Genomic DNA, 11755 nt, shown 5'->3' with positions numbered 1-11755 from the left:
CTCGGGGTGGCTCACAACAACAATAACACAATATAAATACAAATCTAATAATTAAAACCATGGCTAAAACCCATTATCTTAAAAAACAAGCAGTAATACACAATCAACCCTCAATATTACAATCATACCCACACATAACTTTTAATGGTCAGAAGGGGGGGCATATGCTAGTTGCCCCACACCTGGCGACATAGATAGGTCTTAAGGTTCTTGCGAAAGGCCTTAATATTATAAAATATTATTTTATAATATTATCTAATATTATCTAATTCTACAACTTCTTTGTACATTTTCATCCTTCTGTTCTCAATTCAATCATACCACTTTTCCCATATTACATAATAATCCAAACCTTCCTGTCCTTTATTTTCTATTGTTAACTTGTCCAACTCTGCACTCAATTTTTTTTTAAAAATTATCAACCGCTCGCCTGGTGTGTTTGTATTCCTCCAACATTGCACAAAAGCAATCATAGCTGCTGTTATGTGTAAGATCAAATACAGCATTTAGATTTTTTATTGTATTTCCCTTTAAATATCCCTAGAAGAAAAATTTCTGGGGTGCATTCTATTTGTAACCCGACTAATTTTTGTAGCCAACTATGTACTTTTTTTCTAATATTTTTTTTGCTTCTGGGACAACCACCATCTGTGAAAGAAGGGGCCTTGCTCTTTTTTGCATTTCCAACAAACTGGGTTTAAATTTGGATAAATCTTTGCTAGTCTTGAGGGGGCCAAATGCCAGTGACAGAACATTTTGTAGTGATTCTCTTTATTAGACACTGATTTTGTTATTTTATCATTCTGTTCCAAATTTGTTCCCAGTCGTCCAAATGAATGTTACGGCGTATATTTTTTGCCCAGTCTATCACCTTCCCTTTACCAAATCCTCAGTTCTGTTAAATTGCAGTGGGTTTTGGTAAACATTTTTTTCTTCCAAGCCTGTTATTCAATAGTGTCTCTAGAGTCAAAAGAAAGAGTAGAGGGGACAATGGGCATCCCTGACGAACTCCTAGTGGTCTCTCATCCCAGGAGTGAAGGCTGGCACCCGGATCCATAATGCCCAGCCCTGCGGCTCTGCAAGCAGCCACCAGAGGGCGCTGTGCTTCCACCCAGGACTGGCAAGCGGCCGAAATGGGCAGGGCAGCTTTTCCAAGGGGTGTTACTGTGGGATGAGACACCCCCCCACACACACAACCCCCCTCCCCAATCTGGAGACTCAGCACCTCCCCGCGGGCTGGGAGATGCTGTGGAGAGGCTGAAGCCCACTTGCCCCCCAGGGATGCTCTTGGCCTGTTCTGATTTCCCAACTTTGCATGGGTCCAGTCCCCATCATCCCCTGCCAACCCATCCACGGAGGGCAGGCAGAGGGTCTCCCCCTTGGCAGCTGGAAGAGCTCTGGACTCAACTCCTTCCCAGGATCCCCCGGCCTGCTTGGCTCTGGAGTTGTGGGAGTGGAAGTCCACATCTCTTCCAGTCCTCCTGGAAGGCTGTGGCATATTGATCTGGGGAACACGGGGGTGGGGGTGGGAGATCTTGGCAACTTTTATGGACTTCGACTCCCAGAATTCCTCAGCCAGCCCCGGTGCAGGTTGGATACCGTCCTGGCTGGCTGGGGAATTCTGGGAGTCGAAGTCCATAAGTCGTAACGTTGCCAAGGTTGGAGATCTCTGATTTAGGGGATGATGGGAGTTGGAGTCAGGCACAGTGGGCCTCAGTGTGCTGCCGGGACAAGTAGGTGCCCTTTGTGAGCCAAGATTCACCATCCAAAAGAATGACGTTTCCTTCACGACTCGGATCGCAATACGTAGTCCGGATCGGCCCGTGCCTTAACCTGCCCCTGTCCCAAGTGGGCTGAACAGCCCTGGGTTCAATTCTGGAGGGGACCTGGGGATCCCCCCAAGCAAGGCCTCGGTTTCTGATCCCACCTGATTGTGGGCGGGAGGAGCAAGCAGTCCCCTCCCTAGGGTCTGGGGCAGGGCAAACGCTCCCCTCCCTCCCAGGTGGCCTCTTTGGGGCATGGCAGGGGTGGGGAGGGGCCCCGCAGCCCAGAGCCCAGGAGGCCCTTTCGGAGCCTGCAGCTGCTCAGAGATATTTTGATCTGTTGCTCTGATGTATTTTTAGACCTTGGAGCAAACAGAGCAGGTAGAGCGAGACCCTCTCTGGGACACACAGAGTGCCTTGGGGTGGGGGGAGGCCGAGGGGGCGAGGATCAGGCTTCCCTCTCCTCCTCGGCCTTCTTGACATGGGCCCCACCCCCTGCAGGCAGAAGTCACTGTGGAAGCATGGGGGGGGGGACAGACGGTGCAACTGCCCAGGGGCTGCCCTCCTTTGGAACTCCTAGATAGCAGAATAAGAGAGCTGGAGGGGGCCTTGGAGGTCTTGTAGTCTAGCCCCCTGCTCAACAGGAGAGCCTATATCGAGGGTCTCCAGTGTTGGAACTTTAGGACTTGTGCACTTCAAGTCCCAGAATGCTGAGAGTCCTCAAGTCCTTTCGCCAGGGTTGGGCCCCCTTCGTCCGCACCCCGATTTTTGAAGTCGTTCCCCCGACTAATTGTTCTCAAATGTCTCCTTTGCTCCCGGTGGCTTTTCTCCTGGGGGGGGGTTCCCCTCTGTGGCTGTGGATTCTGCCTCTGGTGGGGAGGGGGGCTTTGCCCAGGAGTTGGAGGTAATGAGCAGAGGCAGCCGCTCCCCCCCTGTCCTTCCCTGGGGAGGGAGGTGGGGGGGCTGATTCAACAGCAAAGTGGCCCAGAAGTTGCCTTTTCAAACAGGATCCGGTGACAGAGTTTGGCTTTGTTTGGTAAAGGAGGCCTCCCCGAATTGGGGCGAGGGGAGAGAGCCTCCCAGGCCCAAGGAGTGAAGTGGGGCTTCGGCAGAAAGCCTCCTGGAAGTGGGGCAGAGCCCTGCGGGCCCAGACGATTCTCCCCCGGGGCCTGGGCTGGGCTTCAACCAGAGGATGGCCTTAATTACTGGAGCGTCTCCTGGGGGCCTGGTCAGTCCCCTCTCTGCCCAGCCCACCGGGGGCTCCCTCCAGACTTCAAGGGAGGAGCCGGAAGTGCAACACGGTGTTGGTGCTTTCATTGGGTCGGCTTGTCGTTTCTACAAAAGCGAGTTGTGGCGTTGCTGTTATTTGGCAGAGGGGCAGAGTCTGTCCAGAGTGAGAAGGGCTTTTCGGTCCTTGGAAGCTGGAATCTCATCGGAGGATGGTCAATCCACAGGGACTGAATATTAAACCTGCCTGGGATCAACATAGGTCCACCCTAAGATAAAACACAGGAAACAGTACAGGGGCAGATGAGATGGGCCAGGAGGCCTTTTTCTGCCGTCAATCATCTATGTTTCTATGTGTCTGTAGGGTGACTGACACCGACAGCACAGCCCCCTCTGCAGATGCTACATGGGCTCAGCACATAAAGCCTCTGAGCATGGGCAAAGTGCCTTTACAATGTCCCAGAAGAGACGACGGGGCCCCAGTGAATCCCAGTCTGGTCTGGAAGCGCTGGTCTTCCTGCCAATTCATGGGATGAGCCCCAGCGCTGGCTCTGCCCAGCTGCCCAGCGTGCCCAGGGTCTGGGGTAACCCTGAGGAGAGGGGGGGGCTGGCGTGACCTTTGGCCTTTCTGGGGGTACTCAGGCCTCTCAGCTGCCGGGGCTTCCAATGCCTTCAAGCCCAACCGCCCCCCCCCTTCACACCTGGGCAAGAGAGAGGGGTGGGGGGCTGGCCACAAGAGTTGGGGCTCTCCAAGAGCTTTTGGGGCAGAGACGGGGGGGGGCACAGCCCTCCTTTTTCCTTCCTCTCTTTGGTGTGAAACTAGAGACGGTGGCCGCTGCAGTTGGAGTCTCTAAAAATACACTCTCCTTGCCCCCCCCAATCGCCCGTGATAGAATTCCCCCGGGAGAGCTGACCGGGGGGGCTGCTGACGTCTGAGAGGGTGCTCGGTTCCCAGCCAGGAAGAGCCAGCCAAGGCCCGGAGGACAAGCGGGTGGAGGGTGGCCTCCAAGCGACAGAGGGGTGAGGAGCCCCATGGCGGTCGAATGGGGACAGGATTGGGGTCGGGGTTTGGTGCCTGGAGCTGGTTTACATCCATCTTGGCAAGGCCTGGGGCCACGTGAACCCCAATGTCCAGCAAGATGGCCTGGGAATCCTGGGAGTTGAAGTCCACATGGCTTAAAGCGGCCAAGCTTGAGAAACACTGGTGTGTGTGTGTGTCTGTGTGCGTGCGTGTGTGTCCCTCTTCACCTGCAGGTCGATTGCTCAACAGGCTGACAGCTTTCCTTCTAATGTGTCTCCCCCCCCTCACCCCCCCAGGGCCAGATTTCTGTCTCCTCAGCTGTCCAAGTCGGTTGTGCAGACGAGGCGTCGCCTGTGCCAGGGAGGCTCCTGTTCCTGTGGCCGGAATCCAGACGGAGGCAGTCCGAAGCCTGACCCCTGGAAGGGAGGCGTGAGCACAAGGCCACCTCTGAGCATGGGCAGAGTGCCCACCTCCTTTTATTTATTTATTTAGTAGAGTTGAAAGGGACCCTACAGGTCACCAAGCCCAAGCCCCTGCTTAAGCGGGAAACCCTCCAGCCCCCCAGCCAGATGGCCGTCCAGTCTCCGCTTGCAAACGTCCAGAGCTGGGGAGTTCACACCCTTGCTGGCCGGCCGTTCCACTGGTTGATGGCTCTGACCGCTACATTCAGGCCTCTCTCTGCCAGGCTGAGCACGGCACAGGAGGCGGAGGGGAGGGGTGGGGTGTGTTACTGGTGCCATCAGCCTGAGCTGGGGATGATATGCAGCTACCTGCCCTCTGAACTGGGCGGATGCATCCTGGGGGGGTGTCACATGGGGGTGGGTGGGGCCTCTCTTAGACCCCAGGAGGGTTAGGGTCTCCTTACAACCCAGCTGCCCTCCAGCCTTTCTCAGCCCCCCACTTCAGGGCTGGTAAAACCGGCGGCTCCTGCCTCCCCCAAGCCCCCCCCCACAATGTGGACCAAGGGGCAGGCAGTCCTTTGCAGCTGGTCAGGCTGGAGGAGGGGAGGCAGGTGTGGAGGGGGGGCATGAGATCAAATTTCCCCCCCTTCCAAAGTGGCAGCTGCGGAGGACAGAGGCCTCTCCCTGGAGGACGGGGCTGGGGAACCTGATCCCACGGGTGGGGGGTGTTGAGGGAGGCCCAGTTTGCAGGAGGCCTCCTGGCTGACCCCCTTGGAGGGAGGGAGCGTCTTCCTCTCTGTGGCCCCAGAGAATCCCCCCCCTGGAGATTCAATCCGGGCCCCCCACTTTTCCAGGAGGGGCAGAGGGCAAGTGTTCTCTGAGCTTGTGCAGAAGGCTGCGAAACCAGTCCGGGTCTCTGCCTGCATCTGCCAGTGACTGGGTTGGACTACAAAGCCCATTCCCAGAGCGAGGGCAGGGCATGATAGGCTCCCTTCCGGCCCTTGTACATCTTACTTAACCTCCATTCCTGGTTGAGGGGGGGGGGGTCAGCCCCAGAGCTCCAGTTTCTGCGCTGAGATGAGGAGGGGGCTGTTTGGGCAGCTGCTGGGCTGGGCACCGGGTGTCACGGGGGGGGGGAGAGGGGGCCTGGAGCAAGAGGCATCTGGAGCAGCTGGAAGGGGGGGCAGAATGGCCCTGGGGAAGCAGGTCAGAAAGGCAAATCCCTTTTTTCACGGAATTCTGCTCAATCTGTGGGGTGGGGGCCAGAGATGGGGGGCTTACAATCGGTCCTCCTCCCCCTCCTCTTTTCTCTGCTCCCCTCCTTCTCCAGGGGGCTCCTAGCATCCTCCCCCAGCCAGCCTCGCTCTCTGCATCCCCCTGGGTCCCCAGGGGCAGCGTCGGGGGGGGGTCCCCAGAGGGGCGAGCGGGGGGATTGGGCAAAGGGGCCTCTCTTCCCTCGTTCTGCTCGGAGGCTCCCTCAGGAACCGTGTGGCCCCAGCTCAGGTGAAGGAAGGCGCCCGCTTCACCCCCCCCTCACCCCCCTCCTGCAAACCTCAGGCATTCCTGGCCAGCCCTGGCGGAGGGTGGGGCTGGGATAGGGGCCCCATCCAGACAGGACGATGCCTTTTGCAGTGCCCGGAGGAGAGACTCCCACCCAATTTCAAGTTGAGCTGAGGCTGCTGCGGCCAATCACAGCTGGCTGCTGGCCGGGGCTCGGCCAATGGGGGCGGGGCCCAGGGTTTATATGCCGAAGCCCCCAGCCCGGGCTCTTGGGTCACCTCTCGTGCAGGAGTGAGACAAGGCAGCCCGCTTCTCTTGGTCAGGTAACCCCCCCTCTCCGGCCTGGATTTGCAGTGGGTGGGGTGGGGGTGGGGAGGGAATTGGCAGAAACAGGTGGGGGACTTTTGCTGGCAATTTGGGGGGGGGATTAAGTGGCCCTTTTTGAAAACACTGCCCACAGGGCAAAGGGCTTGTCCATAAAACCAGGGCTTGGAGTCGTTGGCCGGGCAGCTCTCCTAGATGGGTATTCGGGGGTGGGGGGATGAATGGGGAGGGTGACCACAGATCTGGCCGTGACCTTGTGCTCTCCCAGCGGTGGGGGGGCATCAAGGGTGACCGAAGGGAGGTTGGGGGCTGCCTGGCACAACCCTCTGCCCCCTCCTCCCTTCCGGGCTCCCCCCACGCCAGGGACCGGGTTGGGGGCTCCTCTCGGGGCTGCCGAGAGTGCTGACAGCGGTCAGAAGCTGCCCCTGGAATGCAGCTGCCCTTGTGGCCAAGGGGCCGCCCTGCGCAGAAGCCACGAGAGGCAGTGACCGGGGCCCTTTTGTGGACAAAAAGAAGCCACTATAAATAAACCTGCTTCCGAGAGGCTAAATTTATCCTGGCTTTCGGTGGGTGGGACCGAAGGGGAGGGGGCTGCCCCAGTCGCTTGGCCCCCACCCAAGATGCTCTGCGCACTGGCCGCCTTCTGGGTCAGCTGACACCTCCAGGGCTTGACCTTGACGGTGACACTCAAGAAGGGCCCCCAATTCGGTTGGAGGGCCACGGGGGATCATGACTCCTTTTGGGGGTCTCCAGACTCTGCCTTGCCCGGGGCTCCCTCCCACACAACCGGGTCCACCGGCGTTGCTCCCTGGAGGGGCCCAGTCCTGGCCCCCCTCCGGCACTGAGGCCCCCAAGCAAGCAGAGGGTGGCAGAGCCAGGACCCCCCCTCCTAAAAGGGGGGCATGCAGGCAGGTTTGCTTTGAAGAATGCCAAGAGGGAGAACTCTTTGGACCCCCCGGGATTGATGGGACCCTGTCTGCTGCCCCCCATTGGGGAGAGGGCCAGTGCTGGCTCTAGGGTCTTAGACGGGGTCTGGCTGCTCCCCCTGCCCCAATGTTTTTGTTACTGGATATCTGAGACCCCCACACTGGCTCCCTCCCCCTGCAGTGGAACCGGGGAGTTTGGCGCAGTGCAAAGTCCGGCTTCGTTTCCTTTTCAAACTCCCCCCCCCCCCCTTTTTCATGGCCGGGAGAAGCTTCCTCCCCTTATAAGATCCACAATAATTTATCCATCTACTTATCCATTTTGTTAGATTTGTAGGCTGCTCTGGTCCTCAAGGATTAAATGGACACAGTAGCCATAGATACAATCTCAAACTCCCTCTTTCCCACTACTGGCTGTGCTGGCACAGGTGTGTCTTTAACGCCTTTCGGAAGGCCAGGGCGATGGGGGAGGTGCGGAGCTGGTTCCAGAGGGCTGGGGCCGCCACAGAGAAGGCTCTCCCCCGTAGACCCACCCGTCAGCGTGGTTTGGCCGATGGGGCCCGGAGGAGTCTGACTGTGCAACGCAACCGGTGGCTGGGACGTGTGAGGCAGGAGAGGGTCCCGTGAGTAGAGGTTACCCCCGGCCCTTCAGCCCACCTGCCCCACCTTCCCCCCCGCCCGCAGGACTCTCCGCCAGCCGCCACCATGCCCTTCGGAAACACCCACAACAAGTACAAGATGAACTTCTCCGCGGAGGACGAGTTCCCTGACCTGAGCACGCACAACAACCACATGGCCAAGGCCCTCACGCCGGACATGTACAAGAGGCTGCGCGACAAGGAGACGCCCAGCGGCTTCACCCTGGACGACACCATCCAGACCGGCGTGGACAACCCAGGTGGGCCCCCCCTCCCCTCCCCCGCCCAGCTGGAATGCTCTGGCCTCAGTGCCCTTTGATTGGCAGCAGTCCCGGAGGGGGGGCTGCCCCTGGCCTTCCCCCCCCTACAAAGCACAGGCTGCCCCCCCCGTGGCCCCCTCCACCCCACTTTCTGTCTTTTCTCTCTCTCTCTCTCTGCATCTTGAATTTCTCTCTCTCTCCGTCCACTATGGGGCTGGCCTGGCCGAAGCCGTTTTTAGGCGCCAGGGTTGCCACAGTGGAGGGCTGGTTCATGTCCACCCATAGCAAACAAAACTTTAAGGCGGATTCCTTAAAGAATGGCTTTGTTGTGTACAGAGGTTACATTGGCAGAGGCTGGTGAAAGGCTCCAGTGGTTTTTGCGCTTTCCGAAACCACCAGTCACGTCCTCTAACCAAGGTGCAGTCAGTTCCACTGGCAACTGCCTCCCTCCTTTGTTCAGCCACCTGCAGGAACCCCGACTCCCTCCCTCCCTCCCCCCTCTAATCTCTCTGATATCCCTCTCTCTCTCACACACACACACACAAAGACCATAATCTACATAATCTCCCTCTATTTCTCTAATCTATCATCCACCCATCCATCCATCCTCTATCTAACCTAATTTCTCTCTCTCTCTCTCGCTCTCTCTCTAATCGACCCTTCTCATCTATCTATAATTTATTTGACTTGTGAGCTGCCCATCATGCGCAGAGCAGCCTTCTGGGCATGGGGGGAGGGAGGGGAGAACATGTGAAAATCCATTATTTGTTCACATGGGCTAAAAAATAGTTGGTTACGTCAGCTATGAACCACTCTGCTGGCAGGGGAATTCTGGGAGTTTTTGTTTTAATTTAATTTGTCTTAATTGTAAACATTTTGGAGGGCAAAGGCAGAGGGGAAGGCAAAGGCTTTGGGGGTCGACCTTGAGCCCGATGGAGGTGGCTGGGGGCCAAATGCCGGCCTGCACCCACCCATGTAGCCGCTGCCTGGGGGTGAAACCTGGCTTGGGCAGACACTCTGCCGAGGGGGGGACAGTGGGTAAGCCCCCCCCCCAGGCCTAGCCCGGTCCCTCATGCGTGTGGGGCCAGGCGGGGCTGAGCAGAGGCCCCCAGGTGGGGACTGAAGCCCCCTCTCCTCACAGGCCACCCCTACATCATGACCGTGGGCTGTGTGGCTGGAGACGAAGAGTGTTACTGCGTCTTCCAAGAGCTTTTCGACATTATCATCCACGACCGCCACGGGGGCTACAAACCCACCGACAAGCACAGGACTGACCTGAACCACGAAAACCTGAAGGTGGGGGCAGGGGGAGCCGGCCTGGCTTTTGGGGGGGGGGGAGAGAACTGCAGAGGAGCCCTTCCTGTCTCAGTGTGTGTCTCCCTGGGCATCCTTGTGTAACCCAGGCAGGTGGCCCCCCCAGGAGTATGGGGGGGGCTGGGGTAGGGCGGGGGGCTGACAGACTCGAGACCCCTCGGGGGCTGAGAGGGACCCCCGGCTTCCCTTCCCTGCAGGGCGGTGATGACCTGGACCCTAACTACGTGCTCAGCAGCCGCGTGAGGACCGGCCGTAGCATCAAGGGGTACACCCTGCCCCCCCACTGCAGCCGGGCTGAGCGCCGGGCCATAGAGAACCTGTCCATCAAAGGTAAGGGGGGAGAAGGGGGGTAGCTGCTTTATCCAAAATTCAGGGTCTCCATCCAACAGCTCAGTTGGGTTCACAGCCCGGCAGCCCAGGTCAACCCCAGACAACCCCCATTGGTCCTGCCAGGAGGGTCCCCCGCTGGTCCACCAGGTGGCGCTAGTCCTACCGGGAGCTTGCCCAACTGGGGCTGCCCTGAATAGTTTAGGTCCCAGTAAGAGACTTAGGGTCCTGCTCAGGGGCCCCCAAAGGCCCCATGGTTGGCCCCCCCTGAAAACTGAGATGGTGTAAGGAGGGCTGGAAAGAGGGAGCCCAGCCCCCCCTCCGAGCCTTGTTGGGGAACCGAGAGGGAGGGGCCGGAGGGGGCAGCCGGGGCCTTTGCTGAGCTGGCCCCGCCCTCCCCCAGCCCTGAACAGCCTGTCTGGAGAGTTCAAGGGCAAGTACTACCCGCTGAAGAACATGACTGACGCAGAGCAGCAGCAGCTGATTGACGACCACTTCCTCTTCGACAAGCCCGTCTCCCCCCTGCTGCTGGCCTCTGGCATGGCCCGCGATTGGCCCGACGCCCGGGGCATCTGGTGAGCCTGGTCTGCCCCCCATCTCCCCCCTGGCCCAAAGGGCCCCCCGGCTGCCCCCCTTCCTCACCCTGTATCCCCTGCCCCCCCCAAGAAGAGCTGTGCAAAGCCGGTCAAGGGGAGGGCAGCCGAAAGGGCCTGGATGCTCTTTGGAGCCCCACCTCGGCCAATGCCGGCTGAGCCTGAGGCCCCTGCTCCCCCCTCCCCCCCAGGCACAACGACAACAAGACCTTCCTGGTGTGGGTGAACGAGGAAGACCACCTGCGCGTCATCTCCATGCAGAAGGGGGGCAACATGAAGGAGGTCTTCCGGCGCTTCTGCGTGGGGCTGCAGAAGGTGAGGGGGGCCACGGGGGGCTCTGGGCTGCTTCCAGGGCATCGGGGGGCCCCAGTGGCCTGGGCAGGACGTGAAAGGTATGAAGACCCTCGCTGGGAGAAGCAGCCTTTGTGGGAGGGGGACGCAGGAGGAGAAGGGGGGCATCGCTTGCTTGGCCACTGACCCCTGCCCCCCTCTCCCCTCCGGGGCCAAAGATTGAGGAGATCTTCAAGCAGGCCGGCCACCCCTTCAGCTGGAACGAGCACCTGGGCTACGTCCTCACCTGCCCCTCCAACCTGGGCACCGGCCTGCGTGGGGGCGTCCACGTCAAGCTGCCCCACCTCAGCAAGCACCCCAAGTTCGAGGAGACCCTCAAGCGCCTCCGCCTGCAGAAGCGCGGCACAGGTGGGGGCCGGGCAGAGGGGGCTGGGGGGGGCGGGGGCACTGGGCAGCCCCTCCTGCCTTGCATCCCAGGGGAGGGGGGAGGATTGGAAAGAGGCAGCGGCCCCCATGGGGGGTATTTGCTTCCTGCCCCTGCGCCCCCCCTCCTTCCTTCCTTCCCAGGGGGTCTTGGGGTCCACAGCAGCCCCCTTCCCCAGACAGGGATGAAAGCCGCTGGGTCCGGCCGGGTGGTCCCCCCAAAGGTCGGAGTGGACTGAGTGGGCGCTGTGCCCCCTCCCCCAGGTGGCGTAGACACCGAGGCCGTGGGTGCCGTGTTCGACATCTCCAACGCGGACCGACTGGGCTCCTCGGAGGTGGAGCAGGTGCAGCTGGTGGTGGACGGCGTGAAGCTGATGGTGGAGATGGAGAAGAAGCTGGAGAAGGGCCAGGCCATCGACGACATGATTCCTGCGCAGAAGTGAGGGGGCCACGACCCCGGGCGGCCTGGGGCCCTGACTCCAGCCGGGTGACCCCAACTCCTGGCGCTTGGCCTCTACCCTTGGCCAGCTGGGGGGCTCTCCTCCGGGCAGCCCCCGCAGACCGAGTTCAATAAAGCGACCGATCGGCCCCAGCGCCTTGTCTCCCCCCAAAGACGGCCCCCGTGTCTTTCTTCTCTCCGTCCACCCTCGGGGCTGGGTGGGGGGCTTCTGCCTTCTCGCCTTCCAGCCCTGGAACCCCAGGCTGTCTAGGGAAGAGCAGCTGCCGCCAGGCCTTCCCAGGGATGGCCCC

General features: G+C 59.7%; 1 protein-coding gene across 1 annotated transcript; it reads left to right on the top strand.

The window, feature by feature from the left end:
• The first annotated feature begins 6195 nt into the window (after positions 1 to 6195).
• Positions 6196 to 11617, top strand: CKM (creatine kinase, M-type). Its single transcript, XM_070764270.1, has 8 exons — positions 6196 to 6235; positions 7844 to 8057; positions 9199 to 9353; positions 9569 to 9701; positions 10102 to 10273; positions 10483 to 10606; positions 10801 to 10990; positions 11270 to 11617. The coding sequence occupies exons 2-8, from the start codon at positions 7865 to 7867 to the stop codon at positions 11446 to 11448; spliced, it is 1146 nt and encodes a 381-aa protein (XP_070620371.1). The 5' UTR covers positions 6196 to 6235; positions 7844 to 7864; the 3' UTR covers positions 11449 to 11617.
• Positions 11618 to 11755: the final 138 nt, after the last annotated feature.

This window comes from Erythrolamprus reginae, chromosome 11 (genome assembly GCF_031021105.1).
Source record: "Erythrolamprus reginae isolate rEryReg1 chromosome 11, rEryReg1.hap1, whole genome shotgun sequence".
Classification (NCBI taxonomy): Eukaryota; Metazoa; Chordata; class Lepidosauria; order Squamata; family Dipsadidae; genus Erythrolamprus; species Erythrolamprus reginae.
The sequence above is the reverse complement of the archived record's forward strand: the minus strand, read 5'-3'. Positions and strand labels throughout refer to the sequence as shown.